This window comes from Lepidochelys kempii, chromosome 16 (genome assembly GCF_965140265.1).
Source record: "Lepidochelys kempii isolate rLepKem1 chromosome 16, rLepKem1.hap2, whole genome shotgun sequence".
Classification (NCBI taxonomy): domain Eukaryota; kingdom Metazoa; phylum Chordata; order Testudines; family Cheloniidae; genus Lepidochelys; species Lepidochelys kempii.
In genome coordinates this window covers 24306298-24332943 of record NC_133271.1, presented here as the reverse complement: position 1 = coordinate 24332943, position 26646 = coordinate 24306298, and the positions used below count along the sequence as shown (strand labels likewise).

Here is a 26646-nt window from a genome sequence, read left to right as displayed (position 1 = left end):
TGGAGGGTTGTGGTACTCCTCCCCCACGGAATTACATACAGTCCCTGGCTTGCAATGATACAAAGCTTAATACAGGAAAATCTCTCAAAGATATTGCAGGAACTGCCATATCTGTCACAATCTACACCTTTAGGATTTAATACTACCATTGAATAAACCGAACAAAACTGCCTCAAGGCGAGGAGATGACCAAATACAGATAAGTTTTTAAGCTGCTGACTCAGCTGAATCATTAATTTGTTGATATATATTTATTTTTTGTTTTAAGATTGATTGTTAATAGGATATGAGGATACATGCACTGTCATTTACATTTGGAGGAGGAGGTGGCTTGGGAAGGGTCTAGACTAGTGTTGCGCAACCTGCGGCCTGCAAGCCACATGTGGTCCGTCGGGATAATCTGATTGCAGTCTCCGAGACATTTTGCTGACGTTGACTGTCCGCAGTCACAATCCCCCCGCAGCTCCCATTGGCCAGAAACTGAAAACACGGCCACTGGGAGGTGCAGGGGGCCATGTCTGTGGACGGTCAGTGTCAGCAAATGTCTTGCAGTTCGCAATCAGATTACCCTGATGGACCGCATGTATCCCGCGGGCCACAGGTTGCCCACCACTGGTTTTGGCAGAAGTTCTACGGTGAAATTGATACAGAGTAGCTTGATTGATAGTACTGTTTCCTTCATCCTAATCAAGTTCATTGCTCAGTGTAAGGAACTCTTTCTGTAAATCTTCTTCATTGTGCGGTACACCATTCATTTGGTGGTTATATTTTTGGAAAGGTCAGCAGAATAAGACAATTGACAGTGTTCAGATTCTGTGGCAATCAAAAGTAGCTATTGGTAATAAATTACGAGAGCTGTGTGGGACCCAGATGTTCTGTTCTGTGGGATACTCTGTGATTTCCAAATTTGTGTTCATTCCAAATTGGAACAGAATGTCAAATTTCAAAATTTCCAAAGAAATGAAATTTTAAAAAATGTGTTTCAGGTTAACTGAAACATTTTTGTTCTGATTTTGACTTTTTTTATAATATAAATTTCTAAACCAAATGTCATTTTCAAATTAAACAATCAAAACATTCCTTTCTGAAAATGTTGATATCCCTGTAATTGTGCACAGATCAAAAGCAGAATGAAGCCTAAATTAGGGGGTTTAGTTGTGCTGACGTTCTTCAAAGCCATAAGATAGGGAGGGAGGAAATAGTGTTTAGTAAAGCAGTATTTTCAGAGATCTGATATTAATGATTAATCTTTAGATAAATACAGATAACACAAACATACTTGAGTGAAGCAGAAGCCAAATACCCTTTCATCAAAGTTTCACTAGGGTTTTTGGTTTCATGCTTGTGCCAAGCATGAATATTTTAAGCTTCATTTGTATTTTGGCTTTTTGTGGAAGAAGTTTGAGTCAGGAGCAAACGTAAGTAAAACACGGTGTGTTTACTGGAAATATTGCTTGATGATGATAGCCATCAATCAAACAACACAAAAGGCATTATGTGGGCCTGATTCTTCAGTTCTTGCTCAGTCAGAGCGCTGATTTGAGTTGGAGTTTTGCCTAAGAAAGGACTGCGGAATTGGGCTCTATTTGCTGTCACAAACCCAAAGGGATATATTCATCTCTTCATGCGCATTGGTGGTTCTGCCTGTGTTGACAGGAGAATGATCCCAGGGTGCTGCAAATTTTAAATAATTTAAAAATAATGTTTGCCTGACTGTCTAAAGTACATGGAAACATATTTCACTGCACTCTTATTTGTAAGCTGTTATTTAAATATGTTTTAAAAATAATACACTGTAGTGTTTATCTGACTTCTTATAACTACAAAAAAAAATTTAGAAAGCAGAGAATCCAGCTGCTTTTGATATTTAAAACAAAGGAGATGACTACTGCACATGCACAGAATATTTGTTCAACAAACTTCAGAAGTATTCTCAACAAACAGACTTACTGTGATTATATACATTGAATGCTGTATGTGCTGCTCTGCAATGATAGCCGTTCCAATTTAAAAAGAACTATATGAATTTAGGTACCAATTCTGCCAACATTTATGTACACGTTCAAGTATAGTTTCGTTGATTTCGACAGGAGTACTCAAAATAGTAAAGGTAATCGTGTGTAAGTTTTCACAGGATAGGACTGGGGTTTGTTTGAGGTTGTTTTGCCCCTATTATTTTACTAGATTATTTTAAATACCTCAATACATATTCACTTGAAACAAAGAGAGTTCTAATCAGAAGAGTTTTGTCTGACACACATACAATCTACTTTCTCAAAAGCACTGAAGGATTCTCTATCACAAAAAATAATTTGCATTTTAAAAACATGTTTATCAGGAGATCGGCCTTTCAAACATTGTTCCTGTCTATAATTAATAGAATCTACTGCAATTTTGAGATCTTCTGATTACAAGGATTAGGCTTTGTTTGATAGCAGGGGTGAACTTTAGAATTGTGTCAGGGGTTTCTCTTTAGAAAGAACTAACTGTGTACTGGGTTATAAGCATACTGAACTTCCCATAACCAGGCACCTATTGAAGGAAATGATAACTCTTCATAAATATAGTTCTCTTGTTGAATCCCCATTTTGTAATTTTTTTTTACTATCCAGGAAACATTTTTAATAGAAAATGTTAGTATAAATAGAAGTAGATCAGATCTGTAACCTGTCAGCTTTGACTGTATACCTTTAAGTTAATTTAAAATGAAAATAAGTACAAAAGAAACTGACAGTTCCATTGTCTGTATGATTTTTTTAAATTTTATAGATACGTTATTACAGCACCAAAGATCTTTCGTATTTTAGCATCGGAGAAAGTGGTAATTCAAGCTTTTGGATATGAGACTGCGTTTCCTGTCAGCATCTCTATTAAAAGTTTTCCAGATAAGCGTACTACTTATGCTTCTGGCCACACCCAATTATCTCCAGCCAACAAATTCCAAGGCTCTGTAACCTTAACAGTATGTATTCAAAACAGTTCTTGTCCTCTCTTATCTTGCATTTGACTGTAAAAATAGGTTGGATTGACTCCACTATGACAAGTATCCAGTTTCTTTAATTGTGAAGAGAAAGGGCCTGATTCTCCAGTCTGCTACACCCATTTTGTGTAAGTGTAATTCTTTTGAAATCCTCCACTATGAAAGTGTAAAACTGGTATAATAGAGTGGAGAATAAGGTGCCAAAAATAATAAAAAAAAGTATAAATATAATTTTGTTCTTTCAAAGTGACATTTTTCTGTAGTGTAGTCACACCCTTTCTTTCACTGGTGCAGTTATGCCCAAGGAGATAAAATCAGCAAGAAAAAAGGTTTGTTCAAGTTTTAATATAAAAAACAATTAGTTTTAGTATAGGAATCATTGCTCCAAAAGAATATTGCTTTAATTATCTTTAATGCCTATGGTCATATCTCTCAATTATCTGTTTATCATGCTGATGATCACATCAGTTATCCAAACATGTTCTTTGTTTCCATGGACCAGACAGACGTGTTCTATATTTTTTATTGAACTAATGGTATTAGAGATACTAAAGCATCCAACTAATTAAACCTTCAACAAGGAAAAAAAGGAAAAGTTAAATAAGGGACAAACAATGAGTATGGAAAAGATTGATTAGTTGTGTGCTCAATCTAAGGAAACATGCTAACTAGTTTAGGGGTGAAATTAAGGCCCCGTTGAAGTCAATGGCAAAGCTCCCATTAACTTTGATGGGGCCATGATTTCACCCTTAGAGTGAAATGGAATTTGAATGAGTTATACAGTAACTGTATGTAGGTCCCTCTAGTCATGTATTTTACCTCTGGAAATGGCCAGTAAATGGTGCCTCAGAAAAAAGTGAACCACAATGTAGAGCTCATGACCATTTATACATTGTGAACATGGAGAAGAAATTCCTTCATGATGCTGGTGTTGATGAATGTATTTAGTAAATAATTAACAACAGAATGCTAATTATCGTTCAGATATTCTATTCAACAAAAAATGCAGGGGAAAGCCATAGTTTGATTATTTTAATATTTACCAATATTTATTTGTCTCTCCCCACAATCCCTGGCAGATTCAACCGAAAGATTTGCTAGGATCAGCGAGTTCAGTCCTGTATGTGTATCTGGAAGCTAGTTCTTCACATTTTACAAGAGAGAAAAAAATGCCAGTTACCTATAAAAATGGATTTCTCTTTATTCAGACGGACAAACCCATTTATACTCCTGATCAGTCAGGTACAGTAATGTCTGTTTCTTCTGTTTGGCTTAAAGCTTTAAAGTGAGTCTATGTCGCCAAGGAATTAGGATTTAAATTTACTTTAAACGATCAACCACATTGCTGGATTTTCACCAGTTGCTTGCTATCTAAGCAGACAGTCTATTTGAACATCAAAATAATAATTTGCAGTGTGTTAGCACTTTATGAACTAATTATTTCTTGCAAAATTCCTTCCTTCATTCCCGCTCTCCACCTTACACCATGAAGTGTTTAACACATGTGTAAACTGAGGCACACAGGACAAGAGAAAGATCTTTGCTGAAAATATGTTCAAAAATATTATTGAAGAAATACTTCATTGAAAAAAATTAATTGGATTACTGTCTTTGTCAAGACTGAGTTTATAGTAGTTTCCTCCCACAGAAAAATGGAATGCTGGATCATGGAAGTTAAAGAATTTATTATGGATTTTAATGATTTAATCTGAAGCAGTTGTCAATACAAAATCTGTCTATGTTGATAGCATGAATAAATGGCTCAATGTATTTCTGTAGTGGGGGTTACAGATATGCAACAAATCAAGAATATCCTTTAATACTGAAGATTTTTAGGAATAAATATGTATAGAAGCTTAAGGTTACTTGAACCTTTTAAAATTTATTATAAATAATTCTTACAGTGAAAATCAGGGTTTATTCTTTGAATGAAGAACTGAAGCCAGCCCGAAGAGAAACTGTCTTAACTTTTGTGGTGAGTCTGTTGCAATTTAATTTAATTAATAATACTGGCATTTTGGAGACCGTAAAGAGACTATAGTTCAATAGTAAACCACTGCTATAGTATGAAAAATGATTGATCTCCACATATTTAAAAAATTAACAGTGCTTGTCAGGAAACTGCTATTGCAATTTAATAACCTTTTAGAAGTCCTAAAAGTGACTTAGCACAGTTGGACAGAGCTTTGTAAGTCTTATCTCAAGAGTAGCCTCAGTGGAAAAAATTGATTTACCACTTATCTCTAAAGAAAGGTTTTGTGGGAGAGTTTTCATTGCATGTAAGTTGTTTTTGGTGTTGCCATTTCTTTCATTTCAAATGCAAAGGAATCAATAGTCTCAATATTAGCTTTAGTGTCATTACCACAGTAATATAATAGTGATAATATTGAGCATCATGTGATAACTATCTTTTAAATTCATTTAATTATTGGAGCACCAGTCAGATGTTTTGCCAGAGTTTCAAATTCTGGTGAGTTAGTCACTCCCAAGTTCACAGTTTACTGCTGTTTTAACTCCTGTATCACACATTTCACCAGAGGATTCAATTTCAAAGTTAGGGCATGATCCTGAAAACATTTAAGCACATGATTAGCTTCATGCCTGGGAGCAGTCCAATTAATATCATTGAGATTACCCTGGTGTGTAAAATTATTCATATGCATTTGTTTTTCGGAATTAGGTCTTAATTTTGTGTCGTTAAAATCTCAATGCATCAGGCTGAGGAGTTCTACATGTTGGTGAAGAGTCTATAAAATTAAGGTGCAGTTTCAGCATAGGAATTGTTTCAGAAAAAGGTTTGTTTTCTGTTCTGTGAAATGGACAAAATCTGAAGAAAAAATGAGCCTGATCATGCTCCCACTGAAGTCACTAAAGACTAACTCTCCTCTGAATGTGCCATATGAGCATGTGATGTTCACCTGTCTGTAACTTCTTTGTTTTTTGTTTTTCTGTTTTGATCTAAAGGATCCAGAAGGAGTAAAAGTGGATATTACAGAAGAGGAAGACTTTACTGGAATTATATCTTTTCCTGACTTCAAGATTCCTTCGAATCCTAAGTAGACTTATGTTTGTTTTAATGCCATTTCTCAAAAACGTTGAAACTGCATTTTGCTGATATGGAGGGGACTTGAGTTACATGGAACTTGAAATTTCTAGTCATTTTTATTATTACTGTTATTATTTATTATTTGTATTACTGTAGTTCCCAGGAGCCCAAAACATGGATCCCCTCTGTGCTAGGCTCTGTACAAACACAGAACAAAAAGACAGACAGTCTTTGTCCCCAAGTGTTTACAGTCTATGTATAAGACAAGAGACCACAGATGGCTACAGACAGAAGTACAAGGAAATAATGAGCCAATATTGTCTAAATAGACAAGACAGACTGTGTGGGAGAATGGCTGTATCATAAGCAGAGTGAACTATATGATGGCAGCAAATGTCATGTTAGTTCTACATTTTTGGGGGGGCATGTGTGTAAATGGGAAGGGGAGGAGGAGGAGAGGCATGTGTGGAGTTCTTGGTATTGTGTATATCAGCCATGCTATAAGGGTAATAATAGCCATGCTCTCTCTTCCTATCAGTCAAATCAGAAAGCAGCATTAACGGTAGCCGTATAGGAGGCGCACTTCCTTGTCTTTCTGATATATATGGAAAATGCCACAGTGGAAAAGGGAGTAGGGAGAAGTGGCAGGTGAAGATATTGATGTATAAAGCTGCAGTTATAGCAGAATGATAGGCCGATCATGTTCCAATGCCTGAGAAAATTTTTAAAAACTATAGACTTCTCTCCAACTCTTCTCTCCAACTCTTCTCTCTTCACTCCGACTCAGGCATGAGGTCAAAGACCCAACTATTTCCAGGAGTGAGAACTTTTAGATACACTCAAACACTAGTGCTAGTTATAGTTTGAAAGTAACTGTATGAACATTTAAACAGGCAATTTGTTGTTGTTTTTTCTCTATATAATCTGTGTGTGTGTAGTAGGGTTAGAAAGATATTATATGGCAAGAATAGATATATTTTTGCAGTAATAAAATCCAAAATAAATGCCTCCTCGTTTTCCTTGAATCCTGTAGGGGATGCTGCAAGTACACTGGGTGGGCAAAGTGGTACTAGTGGAGATTTAGAGCAGAGTGTTTTAACTGATTTTTTTTCCCCTAGAAAAAGTGAACAGTATTTTCAGTTATTTAAAAAAAACTGATTTCACATCCCTGTCAGGTCTTGGGTTTCTCATAACAGTAGCCTTACATCGTTTGGACTGGGGAACCTAAACCCCAATGATTTCAGGCACTGATTTTATGTACAATAGAACCTCAGAGTTACAAACACCAGAGTTACAAACTGACCAGTCAACCACTCACCTCATTTGGAACCGGAAGTACGCAATCAGGCAGCAGCAGAGACTTAAAAAATGAGCAAATATTGTACAGTGCTATGTTAAATGTAAACTACAAAAAAAAAAAGGGAAAGTTTAAAAAAAAGATTTGGCAAGATAAGGAAACTGTTTCTGTGCTTGTTTTGTTTAAATTGAGGGTTAAAGCTGTATTAAGTCAATGTGCAATTGTAAACTTTTGAAAGAACAACCATAACGTTTTGTTCAGTGTTACAAACGTTTCTGAGCTACGAACAATCTCCAGTTCAGAGGTGTTCATAACTGAGGTTCTACGGTACTTATTATTATTATTTGTTTATATTGTGTTAGTGTCTGCGAGCCCCAGACATGTACCAGACCCACTGGAGTTGTACAAGCCCCCTTTGGAGGATATCCTTGATCCGAAAACGTGTTAAAAATACATCTTTTCCTAACACTTTTAACCCAAAACTGACAGCTTGCAGTTTAAGATGCAGTCTCTACAAGTTTCAGAGTAACAGCCGTGTTAGTCTGTATTCACAAAAAGAAAAGGAGTACTTGTGGCACCTTAGAGACTAACCAATTTATTAGAGCATAAGCTTTCGTGAGCTACAGCTCACTTCCTCAGATGCATATCGTGGAAACTGCAGCAGGCTTTATATATACACAGAGAATATGAAACAATACCTACTCCCACCCCACTGCACTACAAGAGCTGTTTATTAGTAGATCAACACACAGACCTTGTCATCATGAGGAAAAAAGGTGTATTTTTAACATCTCAGCCAGCTACCATGTTATAACTACAACTTGCCTTATCTACATTAGGATTTTAACATGTGTTAACAATACACATTTTCCTGGTGTAGACATGGATACAGTTTAACACATACCCTTTGGTCCAGCCCTAACCCCAAATGTTTGTTCCAGGATAAAGTGCAAGCATTTGGGGAGTGTCCACACTAGCCATTACAAATATTAAAACTACCTCAAGTTAATTAGCAATCAGCCAACTCTAAATAAAAAATCTAGTGTAGATAAATCTTAAGGCTGTGGAAAGAAGTACTTTTAACCCATCTTAAACTAATGTATGGTAACTAACCCTTGTTACAACTTTACTGAAGACAATGCAGTTGTAGTACATGGGTTAAAAAGGAACATAGTCAAAGTTTGCCTGCATGACTAGGATAGGAACATATGTGCAGCTTTGTGCAGGCTTTTCTCTCACAAAAACCACACAAAACTGTAGATTATTTATTGAAGCAGTCTCTAAATTAGAGTTATTAACTATATTATTAAAAACTATATTATTGGATACAAAATTAATTCTCATCTTGAAAACGTCTTTTTTTTTATAGGTATGGTGTCTGGAAGATTGAAGCTAAGTACAAAAAGAGTTTCACAACTTCTGCTGTTGCAAAATTTGAAGTCAAAGAATATGGTAATATATGATTGTTCCTGAGTTTTTCAATTCTGAATATTAAGTAAGAAAGTAATAGCCGTATTTTTTAATCCCTTTAAGTATGCAATTAAAATCTTTTTAAACATACTTTTGAATCTTTGGACCATTTTCAATGACATCTTTTCATGTTGCTATTGCTTAATATTTAAAATTACATTTAAGTTGTTATATTTAACTTTCTGCTTAATTTTCAGCAATGCCAAGCTTTTTCATCTCCATAGAACCAGAAAAGAACATAATTAGTTCTGAGAAATTTGAGACATTCAGGATTACTATTAAAGCTAGGTAAGGAGATTTGGTCTTGATTTTAATTTTTTTTTTGTCTTTTCTTTGCTTCAATGGAAGGAATCCCCCAGTCTCTAAGGGTATGTCTACACATCAGCAGGGAGCATGCCGCCCAGCCTGGGTAGATAACGTGCTACCTCTGTTCAATCTAGTGCACGAAAAATAGCAGCATGAATGTTGCAGCAGGGGCTAGCCACCAGAGTACAAGCCTGCCTGACCTGCTGGATCGATATTTATGTGGCAAGCGCATGCTGCAGTGTCCACACTGCTATTTTTAGTTCACTAGCTTGAGCAGAGGTAGAGCATGTCTATCTACCCAGGCTGAGAGGTATGGCCCCAGCTGCAGGCTAGATGTACCTGAGAGGTCCTCCCATCTTTTTCCTACCTTCTCCTCAAAAAGTCATATCACTGAAGTCCTTTCTGCAGTGGAAGAGGAATAGCTGCACTTTCCTTCAGTACTTATCAGCAGTGGTTTGTATGTTAGTCAGAGGGTTTGACAGAGTACATACAAGACCATCTCTTTTCCATGCCACCTGTTGTTCAGAGCTTGACTGCTTATTAAAAATAAGTGCATATGATATTTTATGTTCAGCTTTTCTGCGTCCATTGCAGTAACAACTTTAAAGGAGTATTTTTATTGTTTGCAAGGTATTTTTATAACAAGAAGGTCACCAGGGCAGATGTTTATATGCGTTTTGGAATAATTGAAGGAACTGAAAAAAGGATGATGAAAAAAGCAATGCACGTAACTGAGGTAAGAAAAAGCTAAGCCATTTTTATTGAGTTCAGGCCTGATACAGCTTCCACTGAAGTCTTTCCATAGAATTGAATGGGAGTTGGAGCAGGCCTTTGCAGGCCAGTGCAATGGTTTGCATTCTCAGTTGTTCAAAGTCAACACATCCATTAGGGATGTAAAAGTTTAACTGGTTAACCAATAAGCACAGTCTTATCGGTCTTAACGATTAAACTCCGCTGCCCCCCCACCCACCCACACATCCGGGGTCCCAGCAGCCAGGACCCTGGGTGCGGTCTGGTGGCCGGGACCCTGGGCGCGGGGAGGCAGCAGAGACCTGGGCTAGGCTTGCGGTTGTGACTCTGGGAGGTGGCTGGCGGGGCCAGGATCCCAGGCACGGGGAGGCAGCAGAGACCTGGGCCGGGATGCCGGGTGCAAGCGGCAGCGGAGCCCCGCGTAAAACGGATGCTGCAGCACCCCCTTTCCCCTAGTTCTCCACCTATGTGAACTCCTTAATGGTTAACCATGTAACCAATAGAATTTTAATAGGTTAAACGGTTACTATTTTTAAACTCTATTTACATCTCTAACATCCATTAAAACTGCTGTTATCAGAGGCATAAAACTTCACCTTGGACTGAAACTTAGTGGATGATGTCTCAGACAGACAGAAAGCAGTTTCAGTTTGGCTCAACTGGCCATTTAAGTAAATAATGTATGTCTATAACTTTCATTAAATAATTTTTACACTGAAGATTAAAAAGCAAATGAAGGAAATTCAATACAGAATTAATTGTAATAATATTAATCTTTTAACAAGATCTAGACAACTCCAAATTTACCGGGTGTCCTTTGGAATCGCCCTTCTCTTCTCAGGTTAGTCTAGCTTTTTGGCTCAGTCATTCAGTCATGACACAAATCGGTGTCTCCCTTGAGTGAATGATGATTCCCCCTCTGCATAGATTCATTGATTCCAAGGCCAGGATCATCTGGTCTGGCCTACTGTGAAACACAGGCCATAGAACTTCCCAAAATAATTTCTAGAACAGATATTTTAGAAAAACATCCAGTCATGATTTAATAAATTATTGGTGATGGAGAATCCACCATGACCTTTGGTAAGTTTTTTCCAATGATTAATTACTCTCACTGTTAAAAAATTACATCTTACATCCTCTCTAGATTTGTCTAGCTTTGACTTCCAGCCATTGGATTATGTTCTACCTTTCTCTGCTAGATTGAAGAGCCCTACTGTAATCAAGTCACCTCTTAACCTTCTCTTTGTTAAGCTAAATACACTGAGCTCTTTGCGGCATGTTTTCTAATCCTTCAATCATTCTCGTCACTCTTTTCTGAACCATCTCCAATTTATCAACATCCTTCTAAAAATTGTGGGCTATGGAACTGGACACAGTATTCCATAATTGTCTCACCACTGCCAAATACAGAGGTAGAATAACCTCTGTATTCCTTCTCGAGACAGGGGCTCCGGAATGGGGGAGGGAGGGGCAAAGGGGATAAGATGATCAGATGATAAGATGATCAGCTCCGCTGCCATGAAGTGCAGCCCTTGGTAGTGGCACCAGCCTTTCTGAAGGGGGGGCTGAGGTGGGCCCACCACTGGACCCCACCCTCTGCTGCTCCTCTTTCCCCTGAGGCCCCACCCCCTGTCCAGTCCAGAAGCCAGAGACAGCCCATAGTAAAAGCTGCCTAGGGAGCCTGGGCTGCTGTGGGGACCCCAGACCCTCCACCTGCCCTGGGTGGCGTGACCCGGGGCTATGTACATGGGCTGGGGGCTGCTCTTGGGCACCCCGAGCCTCGGCCCTGGGCGGGTGGAGGGTTTGCAGTTTCCCACAGCGGCCTGGGCCTAGAGTGCCACTTTCCCTCCCCTTTTGCCCACTTGATCCTAAATAGGTTATAGCTGTTGATTTTAACATTCCAGTCATCCAAATCATCTCACCAGGTTTCAGTAATACCAACTAGATTAAATTTATGCTTATAAATAAGCAATTCCAATTCCTCTTGTTTGTTCCCAGGCTCCTGTCGGTGGTGTATAGGCGATTCAAAAATTTCTTCTCTTGATGTGCTTTGGTTCCTTGATTAATTTTGTTCTCAATATTTTGATTTTTGTGCTGAGTGCTCATATCTTATCTTTCCCTTTTGTTATTAATTTAACCTCCTCCTGACTACTCCAGCCAGCCTATCACTGAGAAGATTGGTCTTCCTTCTATTGAGGTGGAGACCATCCAAAGTATACAGCCTCCTCTCCTCAGAGAAGGTGGACCAGTGTTCCACAAAACCAAAGCCCTCCACTTACTTAGCTCTTGGTGCACTTCCAGAATCATTTGCGTTCTTTCTTCCTTTGCTCATGGAACAGGAAGGCTCTCAGAGAAGATTGCTTGGATATGTAGTGCTCTTAGTTCTTGCTGGCTTCAGGGACACAACTTGGAACATCTACTATCGCTTGGTTAATTTTCAGGGGAGTAACTTTGTTCTCCTTTGTTAGAATTTTTTATCCTTGGTCTCTGCTGTAAACAGATTTTGTGCATGTCCACATCTGAGACAGACACTGTACACCATGCCTTTGGAGATTATTTTTAAACTATGTACAGAAGCATAATTTGTTTATCTTTATTTTTGTTTTATTACCAGATAGTTGATGGAGTTGCAGAGGTCGATTTTAATAGTAAAAATGCAGTTAAGGAAATAGGCTACCAAAGCCTAGAAGAGCTAGATGGGTCATACCTGTATATTGCTGTAACAGTGCTAGAAACTACAGGTAGGGTTTTTGGTTTTTTAGTCCCTCATTTGAACATACTTATGTGAAAATCTGAATAAAATACAAAGTTTAGGCGTGGTTCCTGGCCCAAGATCTTCTTTTGTGTTCAGAAATCTCCTTTACCAAAAGGATATGAGAAGGATGACTTAACATCGCCAGCACAATTTTACATGTTTTTTAAAAAGCGTTTAAGGTTTTTATTAATTTAATTTCATATTGATAAAAGTTTGATCCTTGAGTACAAAGACTCCTCAGGCCTGAGTATAACAAATGGCTTGGGTTGCCATGACACAGGACTACTGAGGGAGAAAATGGGATCCCTGGAAGACACTTCTCAAAAGAAAAATATTTTTTTGTTAGGTGGACTTAGTGAAGAAAGTGAATTTGCTGAAGTCAGATATGCGCTATCTCCCTACAAATTGAACTTGGTAGCTACGCCTCTATTTTTGAAGCCTGGTCTTCCATTCTTCATCAAGGTTAGTTAACATAAGCAGTATGATTGTATGCTATAATATATAATGTTTTTTTTAATGGATGTTACTTGAGATCTGCCTGCCCATTTACTCTCTTGAAGTACTGTGACAAGTGGAGAGACTGTTTCTGCCAAGGTACTCCTGCTCATGCTCACATTTAAAGAATAATAGCATTTTTATAGCAAAGTTTCTCTGTTCTAATGATCAGGTTCAGGTAAAGGATACATTGGACCAGCCTGTGGGGAACCTCCCTGTAATTCTCAGTGCAAATGTATTTGATGAGCAAATGGATTCAACTGAGTTGGTACCAGAAGGCTCAGATGCTGGGACAAGACAAACAAGTGTGAATGATGGAACTGCTTTATTTGTGGTTAATATTCCATCTTCTAGCAAAGCACTAGAATTTCAAGTGAGTTAAATTCTTCTGACTGCTCTATTTCTTGCATAGTATGTACTCTCTGACTGTTTACTTTGGCCAGTCTGAAATACAGAAGGGAAGTTTTTACACACGAAACCAGTAGATTAGAAAATTTGACAATTTTATAATCTAACAGGGGGATTGTGACAAATATTCAATACTACCACATACGACTGCGTTAGAGGAAAGTTACTTGTATATTAAACTATTTTGAAACTAATCCCTTGCTGACAACAGTGAGGAAAAGAGAAAATGAAAACAAAACAAATCCAAATACAGATATAGGTGTGTATCCTAATTAGTTGCAATAGACTTTTAAAATTAAAATTAAAAAATCCAAATGAATTGCTTAACAATAAAAATCCTCAAAGTGCTTTTTCTCATTCTGGAGACGTCTAATCAAAATGACAGTAGCTTTCAGTATGTTGTTGACCTTTTCCTCTCCACTTATATGTATACATACATAAATCTTTACTGTTGGTTTGGGTTTTTTTACTTATTTGGATTTGACAGTTTTTTATAAAAGAAAATGTGAAATGGTTGAAATTGATTTGTCTATATATTAAAGATGATCACCTAATTCAAAAGGTTCAGTTCATACAAACATCAAAATCTTCAGATACTGGTTATCCAAATGTACATGAACCAATTTATCTCGGCCTAGAAATTATTCAAAGCAGGCTTTCTCATAGAATTTCCCTTTGTTAATTGTTCATTGACCATCTCAGAGGGACAAGATGGTATTTTGGGATTTTGGCATCTATCTGAAACCAGAATGTGCAGAGGTAAATTTCAGACAAATGCTTGAGTTGGCTGTCATTTTATCAGAACTACTTAATCCATCCTGTATACGTATTATATTAAATTTTAATTTTATTATTTATTTAATAGGAGGAAGTATAATTTCATAATTAAAGAATGCATTTGGGAGTCAGCATGCCTGACTTGTGATCCTTTCTTTATCACTGACTCGAGAGCTGTGGGTGCTTAGTTCTCTTGAAATCAAGCCATGAGCCTCTTTTGGACTCTGTTTACCTATTTACAAAATGACTTTAATAATTCCTGATTCACAGGGCTATTGTGAAGTTTACTTGATTAATGACGAAGAGCTTTTAGATGCTGGATAAAAGGCATTGTACAAAACATTATCAGAATGTTTGTTGGTATTAAATCTTTGTATGCACTTTATATAATTTTTAGCTAAAAACTGCAGATGCAAGTCTATCAGAAGAAAATCAGGCTACTGGAAACTATGAAGCAAAAGCATACTCATCGCTCAGCAAAAGTTATCTGTACATTGACTGGGCTTCAAACTATAAACTACTACGTGTGGGGGATTATATAAGCATTAAAGTGTATCCACATAGCCACTATATTCATAAAATACATTGCTACAGCTATTTGGTAAGTAACAGATGTATTTTCACATTAAAACATTGTTTTGTAATTTAGTACAAGGTGCCAAATCGACAACACTAGAGAAATCAAAGTCCTATATTTAACCGCGGAACAGGGTCTGTTCAGACAGCGACACACATTTCCCCCATTGCTCCTGTATTACACCTTAATTTTGACATGGGGAGAACTTGTAAAAATGAGAGGAAAAATCAGTCTGCATTTGTATCAGCATTGTGTTAATTGCTTGTCAGCAGCCTCAAGTACGCTGTAGCTCACGAAAGCTTATGCTCAAATAAATTTGTTAGTCTCTAAGGTGTCACAAGTACTCCTTTTTCTTTTTGTGAATACAGACTAACATGGCTGCTACTCTGAAACTTGTGAAGTAAGTGTGCCACAGAACTTCAACATTTCAAAAATGCAGCAGTGGGCAGCAGCAAAGGGCTTGTAGACTTGATTTTTTGACAGTTTCCTGATTTGAAGACCGTCATTCAGCAAACACTAAGACACATGCTTACTTCTCTTGGAAGTCATACACTCATGTAGGGAAATAGTTCATGATCCCAGCACCAAGAATCTTCTCAGTAGCGCTGTGTGTGTATGTATATGGTTGATTATGGGCAAGATTATGGGCACTCATCAAGACAGCATTTGCAATGCATATCCACTTCTGTTTGGGAATGGGGAGTTATGTCCTTTTCCTTGCACTGTCTAAATTTGGTCCATTGAACAGGGGAAGATAAACTTCCCCACACTGCCAGCAAATATTTGATATATTAGACTCCTCATTTTTTTCAGGTACACTATTACATTGTATCTGAGGGCTTATAGGACGATGTACAGTATAAAAAAGTGCTACTTCAGTTGTATTACAATCTGTTTATATTAAAACAAACAATACTATTTCAATTGACACAACTCTCTTTTACATTAATTTAAGGTAGACTACATTAAGCATCTCAAATGCTTGATTCTTCGTATGCTCTGAATTCAAGATAAAGTTGCCAATTTTACATGCTGTTGTGAGGCTTAATTTATGTTTACAAAGTGATTTGAGTTCATGTAAAAATCAATACAAAAGGGCAAAAGTATTTCTAAAAGTAAGATTTAACTTTTTTAATTTCCTTTTTGTTATTTTTCAGCAGTTAAGATACACAAATAGTATATTATCTACAATCTTTCTCTTTGCCAAAGTGACTTTTCTAGGGAGTCAGGAACATTTGCTGGGACTAGTTTCTTTCTTTTTTGTTTTCTCCCCCCCTCCCCATTTTATAGATATTATCCAAAGGGAAAATAGTAAGTTTTGGAACTCAGGAGAGGATTATGAGCTCAGATTATGAAAATCTAAACTTTCAGCTAACGCAAGAAATGGTTCCTTCAGCCCGTCTCCTTGTCTACTACATTGTCACTGGAGAGGAAACTGCAGAATTAGTAGCAGATTCAGTTTGGCTGAATATAGAACAGAAGTGTGGGAATAGCCTCCAGGTGAGTGTATGAGTCGGTGTATTAAAAGTTCCATAAACATTCTCAAATTAAGTGGTCCGTTTGTTTTATCATCAAAATTCTACCCTCAGAGCTGCACAGTTTCTCTAATGTTTTCCCCACATGTTAATGTCAGCCTTCAAATCTCTTAATTATTTTTAAGTAACTGTGACTGGAGTCCCAGGAGAGCTGCACTGAAGTTACTCAATTCAGGCAAACTGCAAAGAATGGGGCAGACAATCTCCAAAGCTAGTTGATATTCCTATTCTTAGATTTACCAAACCAGCACAAAACAGCTTCTATAATACCTTACTGGTTACCCAGAAGCCAACTGCACAGATCCCTTAAAGTAACCCTTAAAGTCTTAGACCTCCACCCAGACACCCAAGTCAAATATGATGAGGATTACTGAAAATCTAATTCATCATATACATTCTACCAGTCCCAAAGGATCAGACACATTACCTCCCAGGTTAATGAATATTCCAGATCTTACCGAAATACATGCTTAGAGCCAATCCTTATTAACTAAACTAAAATTTATTAAAAAAGAAAAGAGAGAGAGTATTGGTTAAAAGAGCAGTATGCGTACAGACATGAGTACAGTTCTGAGATCAGATTCATAGTAGAGATGGTGAGCTTTGTAGTTGCAAAGAGTTCTTTCAGAATTAGTCCATAGATTATAGTCTAGTGTTTATATTCAGGGTGATCCAGATGGGACTGGAGATCTCAGTGTTATGACTCAAGCTTCCCCTGAATGAAGCATCAAGCAGATCTGAGATAAAAATGATCAGGACCCAAGAGACCTTTATACAGTTCCAGGCCTTCTCTTGACAACTCGGAGTCCTTAAGTGAACAATAGGCAATCGTGGAAACTTTGAAGTAGACCTATTTCCTAAGCGTCACTAGTAATTAGCTACAGGGATTTATATAGGCAATTGCCCGTTTTCCACCATTTGCAGGTGATTTGCTAGACATTTCAAAGAAAGATGAATACAGTGATATTACTATATTTATTGTTCATTTAAATGTTAAGTTTTCCTTTTGATCTCTGAATTAACAGAATACAGCATAGACAGGGACTGTTTGGTTACATTGTTAACCTCTAACATGATATAAGTACACACATACAATTAGTCTCACCTCTAATTTCTAACAATACAGGTTTGCATTTCAAAGTTCTAGCCTATCTGACATGGAATGGCCCTAATTACCTTTTACTTACTTAACGCTTGTCTAAAGGTTGAATTTGGGTCATTTATCCTGCAGGATGTTTAACCCTTTCTTGCCATGCGTCACAGTAACCCATATTTGTTTTCCTTTTATAGGTTCAGTTATTATCAAACGAACACTCTCATAAGCCGCGCAAGGTTATATCAATTAACATGAAAACCCAGTTCAGTTCTTTTGTTGCTTTGTCATCTATCGATAAGGCAATATATGGAATCACAGGAACAAGAAAGAAGTCTATGGAAAGAGTTAAGTAATAGTCACAAATATATAGTGATAGTTTAAAAGTTTGTGTTATGTTGCATGCATTCAGAAGGCTTGGTGATGGGATTTAGAGCCTTTCACCTCTAGGTTACTAGTTCAAATCCAGCTGAGGTCAGTAGTAATCAAAAATAGTTGCCTTTCAATTATTGTTTGCCCTATGGAAATGAGTTGTGGGGCTTAGCCCAGTTCTCATCATCAAAAAATCCACAGTGATTGGCTCTGTTTTTGGAGAGCTCCATGATTGAATAGGCATAGAGACTGAACTCCCCTCCTCAGTCCTAGTAGTGATTTCTGCAGGTCCGGTTTTTAAGCCACACTGGTAGAGTAGTAAGGTGGGAGCTCATATTGCTGTCGCATGTAATGTTCTTGTTCAGTAGATAACCTAGGATTTCTGTTTTCACAGATTTATGTAGAATTCACTTCACCTGCAGCTGAAAGAATGCCACCTCAGGGGTGAAAGGTAGCAGCTGTTTAACATTTTACAGCAGCACTACACAACAGTTTAGTACAAGAAGAGAAAAATAACAATGTGTTTTTGTGAGACAAGGTGGGTGAGGTAATATCTTTTACAGGACCAAATTCTGTTGGTGAGAGAGACAAGCTTACACAGAGCTCATCTTCAGATCTGGCAATTTTCTTCAGAGTGTCACAGCTAAATACAAGGTGAGTAAGATTCCCAGACTTGAAGAAGAGCTCTGTGTAAGCTTGAAAGCTTTTCTCTCTCTCCAACAGAAGTCAGTCCAATAAAAGATATTACCTCACCCACCTTGTCTCTCTAATATCCTGAGACTGACATGGCTATAACAACACTGAATACAATGTATTTCTGTGTCAGTCTTATATCATTTTACTGGCTAAATGACTTGTTAATCCGCACAGGTCCATAATGCTCCCTTCAGTCATATAATATATTTCACATTGAAATTAGCTCCTCGCTTACTTTTTTCAACAGGTACTGTTAGATTTGGAAAAGAGTGATCTTGGATGTGGTGCTGGAGGAGGGCAGAACAATGTTGATGTATTCCGATTAGCTGGGCTTACATTTCTAACCAATGCTAATGCAGATGACTCTAAAGTAGCAGGTACTTATCCTTTACACATGAAAGTTCAAATCTGTTTTTCTACAAGTAGCATAGCTCACAATTATTATGTTGGAGCTTAATTATACAGTGAGGAAGAATAATGTTGGAATCATTGTCTCATAAATACAAATGCAGTAAGGATTGTAATTATGGTAAAAAAAACCACATACCTTAGATTCTAGGGCCTAGAGTGCCTCATTGCAATTAGAAAAAGCAGTGGACAAAGCAGGCGGCTGCCAAACGATTTTATAAGGGAGCATTGCGCAACTTTAAACAAGCATGTTCCCTAATTGATCAGCAACTTAACAACAAAACAGCGTTAACCGGAGCGACTTTAAGTGAGGAGTTACTGTATGTTGAACAGGACTGGTCCCGGTTCAGACCCATGAGGGACACCGCTATTTACCTCTCTCCATTCTGAAAACTGACCATTTATTCCTACCCTTTGTTTTCTATCTTTTAACCAGTTACTGACCATGAGAGGACCTTCCCTCTTGCACCATGACTGCTTACTTTGTTTAAGAGCCTTTGGTGAGGGACCTTGTCAAAGGCTTTCTGTGTGTCTGACAATTTTGTTCTTTACTGTAGTTTCAACCAGTTTGCCCAGTACCAAAGTTAGGCTTAATGGCCTGTAATTGCCAGGATTGTTTCTGGAGCCTTTTTAAAAAAATTGGCATCACATTAGCTATCCTCCAGTCATCTGGTATAGAAGCTGATTTAAATGATAGGTTAAATACCACGGTTAGTAGTTCTGCAAAACAAAACTTGCCAAATTCACAGATCAGTCCTATAGTATACTTTCACTGGTTTATTTTAATGCTGGAATGAGTTAGTGGAAAAAAATATTATAACATGTTCTTGGGGTTTTTTTAACAGACGAAAGTTGTAAAGCAATTGTAAGACCAAGAAGATCCAGCTTTGAAGAGGAAATACAAAACAGAGGTGCCCCAAAAGTTTTGCTTGAATATATGAAAAAAAGAGGCTGTACATTAGAAATCAGAAATATGAAGGTTTAAATTTTGAGTGTGCACAGGAAGAGCTAGATTGCAATGTCATTGTTCAGATTTGTCAGAGGACCCATATCAGAAAAGCTCTTAAACACATGCTTCACTTGAAGTCAGTGGGACTTAAGCGCATTCTTAAAATTTAAGCAATTACTTAAGTTCCTTGCTGAATCATGACCACAATACAAATTAACAACATGACAGTCTGTCCCAATCTTGACCTACTCGTGGGGTGGAAGAGTGCTTTTGTCCTTTTGCCCTTTAAATTTTTGACCTCTGCTCACAAGGTCTGCCAGTTGTGCTGGTGGCATTTCTAATATGGATACGATCCATTAAGGATTGGACTGAGACCACCAATTCATGCAACATAGGCGAGAAAAACATAGTTATGGTTTTTGTGGCTGACTTTTTCTTTTGAAATGTCATTTCCATCCTTTTTCCTTATTTGTTTTAAAATTTTGATTCACAATAATATGGAGAGGTCACTTTGAACACTGGGATTTTTAAAAAGACAAATTTAATTTCTTCCTGAAAGCTACACCTTTATCATGGTTGTACATGATTACCTGAATGATTGAAAATTTACTTCATTATGACCAGTTACAGCCATTTGTTTAAAAGTATTTTATCTCAAGGAAGGGATTATGTAAGATATTTTATTATTATTTCAGCATCCAGATATTCGCATCCAGAGATTCGGAAGTGCTGTATGGGTGGAGTAAAAGAATCTCCTCTCAAAGAGACTTGCGGTCAGAGAGTTGAGCGTATTAAGAGTCATCCTAGGTGCATAAAAGCATTCAAGGATTGCTGTGAATTTGCAACAAAACTACGGGAGAGTGGGACCTACAAAGTTTTAATATTGGCAAGAATGCGTAAGTTTCCAACTGTCTGTGAATGTATACATACATTTATGAGGGTGTATATAGTTGTTTTAGGATAATGACAGCTTTCTTGTAAGAACATTAAAATCCATTTTTTTATTTTAACAAGAAAAACAGAAGGAAAGATTCTAGGCTGTATGATCACAGAAGTCAAAAACAGTGATTTTTGAGGTTGTGAGTGGAAAGCCTTAGGAATCTCTGAATTGCTTTATTTGTTTGTTCTTTTCAGATTTTAAGGCTCTACTGGAATTGGACAAGGCAGAGATTCGTAGCTACTTCCCTGAAAGCTGGTTATGGGAAGTCCACCAAGTTCCTCCAGGGTACTATAATCTGAACCATTTAATGTCATCTGACTTGCAATAGCTCAGTTGTTGCATAGAATCTGAGGTGCCCCATTTTCTGAACTAGGATATCCATCTCTTATTGAAAGCCTCTCTCAATACAGAGAAAGAAACCCTAATTCACTCCCTTACTGTTGACTGAGGGAAGTGATCATGCTGCCTACCTTGTGGAAGGTGTAACTGAAGCATGGGTAAGGCATACCCATGCTAGCTAGATTAAAATTAGTACAGGTATGCCTTTCCGTGCTACAATTACACTTTCACTTGCAGTGTTGACATACCCTCAGTGGAGAGGGTTCATATTGACTCACAAGGGGGCAAATACTGTTACTATGAATTTGCAGACCATTTGCAGACCAGACTGACCATATTTTTTAAAGAGGTTTTTTTTAGTTTTCCTGCCCTCCTCCCATGATATGAATTCTTATATCGTTTCTTAGAATTGTATATTTATTCCATTTTTTAAAATATTGTTAAGAGAACATTAAAGCACTCCAAAGTTAGGAAATGCCAGAATTAAGATAGTCTGTGCAACTTAAATTCTATCCTCTTGTGCATATGCATTATGATACTGCCCTTAACTATAAGAACTGTAGGCTGGTGGCCTGTCTCCTCACTCCAGGAATATGAACACAAAGCTACTCCCTGGACCAAAGTAGGCTGCTGGATCCCAGAGTCCTTTCCCTGTACGTCTCTCCATTCAGTGCCAGCTAGTGACATCACCCTCCTTTCCACAGTTCCTCTCCCCAGCTGAGCCACTTGCTGGCTCGTATATTCACTTGATCAGTCTCAGTTGGAAGGTAGATGATCAATCACTGGTGTGGCTGGGCCCGACTCCCCTTGACATTTTTTCCATTATGTCTCTGTACAGGAAACTGACCACCTATTCCCAGAGTGTCAGGCCCCAGCTCTCTTTTTGTTCATATTAGTTCAAAAAACTCTCTGATTTCTGCAAGGCCAACCAATACCAAGCCTAATCAGACAAAAATGTGTTCTGTGTTCTAAGTCAACAGCTCTAGGTCTCCTGTACAGCTTATCTGAACCTTTGACCCTGCAAACTCCTCTGGGCAGAGGCTGTCTTTACCTGCATGTTGTATAGTGCTGAGCCAAATGTTGGTATTAACAAAGTAATAATAATAATTTATAAAATTCACTAATTCTCAAAAACCATTTGTAATGTAGATCAAAGACCCTTTCAGTGACTCTGCCTGATTCTCTGACTACATGGGAAATACAAGGTGTTGGCATTTCAGATAAAGGTAAGCATTGCGACCTCAGTACGGGTAACCAAAATAATTAATGAGCTTTTGGATTTAGTTTTCTTTTCCAAGACATTTTCCTTTCATAAGAACGGCCATACTGGGTCAGACCAAAGGTCCATCTAGCGCAGTATCCTGTGTTCCAACAGTGGCCAATGCCAGTGCCCCAGAGGGAATGAACAGAACAGGTAATCATCAAGTGGTCCATCCCCTGTCACCCATTCCTAGCTTCTGGCAAACAGAGGCTAGGGACACTATTCCTGTCCATCCTGGCTAAAAGCCATTGATGGACCTATCCTCCATGAACTTATCTAGTTCTTTTTTGAACCCTGTTATAGTCTTGGCCTTCACAACATCCTCTGCAAATTTTGCCACCTCACTGTTTACCCCTTTTTCCAGATCATTTATGAATATGTTGAACAGGACTGGTTCCAGTACAGACCCCTGGGGGACACCACTATTTACCTCTCTCCATTCTGAAAACTGACCTATTCCTACCCTTTGTTTCCTATCTTTTAACCAGTTACCAGTCCTTGAGAGGCTCATCCCATGACAGCTTACTTTGCTTCAGAGCCTTTGGTGAGGGACCCTGTCAAAGGCTTTCTGAAAATCTAAGTACACTATATCCACTGGTTCCTCCCTGTCCACATGCTTGTTGACCCCCTCAAAGAATTCTAGTAGATTGGTGAGGCATGATTTCCCTTTACAAAAACCATGTTGACTCTTCCAAAACAAATTATATTCATCTATGTGTTTGACAATTTTGTTCTTTACTATAGTTTCAACCAGTTTGACCGGTACTGAAGTCAGTCTTACCAGCCTGTAATTGTCGGGATCACCTCTGGAACCATTTTTAAAAATTGGCGTCACATTAGCTTCCTCCAGTCATCTGGAACCGAAGCTGATTTAAATGATAGGTTACAAACTACAGTTAGTAGTTCTGCAATTTCACATTTGAGTTCCTTCAGAACTCTTGGGTGAATACCATCTGGTCCTGGTGGTTTATTACTGTTTAATTTATCAATTTGTTCCAAAATCGCCTCTAATGACACTTCAATCTGGGACAGTTTCTCAGACTTGTCACCTAAAAAGAATGGGTCAGGTTTGGGAATCTCCCTCACATCCTCATGCGTGAAGACTGATGCAAAGAATTCATTTAGTTTCTCTGCAATGGCCTTATTGTGCTTGAGTGCTCCTTTAGCACCTCCCTTGTCCAGTGGCCCCACAGGTTGTCTTGCCGGCTTCCTGCTTCTGATGTGCTTAAAATTTTTTTTTTGCTATTACTTTGGGATTCTTTGGCTAGCTGTTCTTCAAATTCCATTTTGGCCTTCCTAATTATATTTTTACATTTCATTTGGCAGAGTTTATGTTCCCTTCTATTTTCCTCACTAGGATTTAACTTCCACTTTTAAAAGGATGCCTTTTTGCTTCTCACTGCTTCTTTTACTTTGTTGTTTAGCCACGGTGGCACTTTTTTGGTTCTCTTACTATGTTTTTTAATTTGGGGTATACATTTAGGTTGAGCCTCTGTTATGGTGTCTTTAAAAAGTTTCCATGCAGCTTGCGGGGATTTCACTTTTGTCTCTGTACCTTTTAATTTATGTTTAACTAACCTCCTCATTTTTGTGTAGTTTCCCTTTCTGCTACGGTGTTGGGCTGCTGTGGTGTTTTCCCCACCACAGGAATGTTAAATTTAATTATATTATGGTCACTATTACCAAGCGGTCCAGCTATATTCATCTCTTGGACCAGATCCTGTGCTCCACTTAGGACTAAATCAAGAATTGCCTCTCCTCTGGGGGGGTTCTGGGACTAGCTGCTCCAAGAAGCAGTCATTTAAGGTGTCAAAAAACTTTATCTCTGCATTCCGTCCTGAGGTGACATGTATCCAGTCAATATGGGGATGGGGGATTTCAACTATTACTATTGAGTTTTTTATTTTAATAGCCTCTCTAATCTCTCTGAGTATTTCACAGTCACTATCACTATCCTGGTCAGGTAGTCAGTAATATATTTCTACTGCTTTATTCTTATTATTAGAATATGGAATTACTATTCATAGAGATTCTATGGTACAGTTTGGTTCATTTAAGATTTTTACTTTATTTGATTCTGTGCTTTCTTTCACATATAATGCCACTCTCCGACCAGCACAACCTGTTCTGTCCTTCCAATATATTTTGTACCCTGATATTACTGTGTCCCATTGATTATCCTCATTCCACCAAGTTTCTGTGATACCTATTATATCAATATCCTCATTTATTACAAGGTACCTCACCTATCTTATTATTTAGAGTCCTAGCATTAGTATATAAGCACTTTAAAAACTTTTCACTTTTTAGCTGTCTGCCATTACATGATGTAATTGAGTGGGACTTTTTTCATTTGGCTCTTTCTCATCAGATCCTACCCATATTTTATCATCTTCCATCCTCTAGTCCTTACTAGGTCATAGAGAATCTCCATCAATAGATCCTCCACTAATGGATGTCGCTGTCCGAACCATGTGCTCCTCCACACCTATCGGCTTTCCCCCAGTCCTTAGTTTAAAAACTGCTCTATGACCTTTTTAATATTAAGTGTCAGCAATCTGGTTCCATTTTGGTTTAGGTCAAGCTCATCCTTCCTGTATAGGCTCCCCCTTTCCCAAAAGTTTTCCCGGTTCCTAATAAATCTAAATCTCTCCTTCCTACACCATCGTCTCATCCATGCATTGAGACCCTGCAGTTCTGGCTGTCTAACTGGCCCTGTGTGTGGAACTGGAAGTATTTCAGAGAATGCTACCATGGAGGTCCTGGACTTCAGTCTCTTACCTAGCAGCCTAAATTTGGCCTCCAGGACCTCTCTCCTATCCTTCCCTATGTCACTGGTACCTACATGTACCACGACCACTGGCTCCTCCCCAGTACTACACATTAGTCTATATAGATCAGTGGTTCTCAAACTTTTGTCCTGGTGACCCCTTTCAAATAGCAAGCCTCTGAGTGCGACCCCCATTTTATAAATTAAAAACACCTTTTTATATATTTAACACCATTATAAATGCTGGATGCAAAGCGGGGCTTGGGGTGGAGGCTGACAGCTCGTGACCCCCCCCCCATGTAATAACCTCACGACCCCCTGAGGGGTCCCGACCCCCAGTTTGAGAACCCCTGATCTAGATGTCTCAAGAGATCCAAGATTCTCTTTTCCTTCCCTACTAATATATATTTTAGCTGAACATTCCCCCTTGATCATCAGTATCATGGGAAAACTGGTCCTAGAGGCTTGGAATGCTGAAAGTATCCTGGCCTATCTGATATATAGCCTTCATGTTTGCTGGCCAGATATCTCTTGGAACGCCAGGAACAGAAACTAATACTATGTATTATTTGCAAGAGAGTGCTATTCTTTAGCCCTGTTGGTTCATGAAATATTATACATGAAAATCATCATATTTTGGTTACCTTCTTTTGTGTTTACTCTTTGTTTAATTCTGGCTTGATTTGACCACTATCTATAAAACTGTAAGCACCAGAACCAATTTTATACACCATTTGAAAACTTCTAATCCTATTTGTCAAATAGAATAAATCATCAACCTTTGATGCTATGAATCTGTGAGAATCTTTTATGCAAAAGCATTGTGGAAATTATTTTTGGGTGGCCAGAAAGAAAGACTGTAATCAGAATAATCTGATTTGAAATCATGTCATCTAGTATACTGTTTTTTTTCAATATGCTTGTTGTTTGAATATTTGTTATGTACTTCTCAGAAGTTAAATTTTTAAAAAAAATATTAATACTTATGCTTTGGCTGCAGTTCTGTTTTACAGTTGTCTTATAGGAGGCTACAGAGAAAAAGAAAATCTTGCAATAAGATCTCGAGAGGAAGTGACTTAATTGCTTGAAGAGAAGGGGGAGCAGAGAGTTTGTGATAGATGGGGTAGTACAGCTGAAAGAGAAAATCTTAGCACTAGGAAGGAGAGAACTGAGAAGAAGTCAGAGTAGGAGGACTGGAGTGAGCACAAGGAATTAGGCAGATAACAACTCAGAAAGAGAAGGTGGAGCGAGTCCTTGATGATTTCAGAAAACCCAAGATGATGATTTCAAAGTAGATTTTGTAATTTGATAGGAAACCAGAAAGGTGACAAGGGTGTGAGGAGTGATATGGACCTGCTTCTTGGAATGAGAGACTAGTCTGCATAAAATGTGTGATTCTGTTTATATCATATTGGGCTA

At 38.0% G+C, this 26646-nt stretch overlaps 1 protein-coding gene across 3 annotated transcripts in view; it reads left to right on the top strand.

The window, feature by feature from the left end:
- The first annotated feature begins 739 nt into the window (after positions 1 to 739).
- C5 (complement C5) overlaps positions 740 to 26646 on the top strand; it is a 51377-nt gene continuing 25470 nt past the window's right edge. Inside the window, exons 1-19 of one of the 3 annotated variants that reach the window (XM_073314964.1) lie at positions 740 to 1418; positions 2770 to 2962; positions 4060 to 4222; positions 4885 to 4955; positions 5945 to 6036; positions 8693 to 8775; positions 8991 to 9081; positions 9730 to 9835; positions 12467 to 12593; positions 12954 to 13069; positions 13275 to 13475; positions 14685 to 14888; positions 16155 to 16364; positions 17690 to 17839; positions 18808 to 18937; positions 19814 to 19879; positions 20613 to 20813; positions 21052 to 21142; positions 22346 to 22422. In XM_073314964.1, coding sequence (XP_073171065.1) covers positions 1339 to 1418; positions 2770 to 2962; positions 4060 to 4222; positions 4885 to 4955; positions 5945 to 6036; positions 8693 to 8775; positions 8991 to 9081; positions 9730 to 9835; positions 12467 to 12593; positions 12954 to 13069; positions 13275 to 13475; positions 14685 to 14888; positions 16155 to 16364; positions 17690 to 17839; positions 18808 to 18937; positions 19814 to 19879; positions 20613 to 20813; positions 21052 to 21142; positions 22346 to 22422 — 2452 coding nt within the window. In that variant the 5' untranslated portion in view covers positions 740 to 1338. Of the gene's footprint in view, positions 1419 to 2769; positions 2963 to 4059; positions 4223 to 4884; positions 4956 to 5944; positions 6037 to 8692; positions 8776 to 8990; positions 9082 to 9729; positions 9836 to 12466; positions 12594 to 12953; positions 13070 to 13274; positions 13476 to 14684; positions 14889 to 16154; positions 16365 to 17689; positions 17840 to 18807; positions 18938 to 19813; positions 19880 to 20612; positions 20814 to 21051; positions 21143 to 22345; positions 22423 to 26646 lie in introns of those variants that run through there. The other 2 variants (XM_073314963.1, XM_073314962.1) reach the window with 2 other exon arrangements.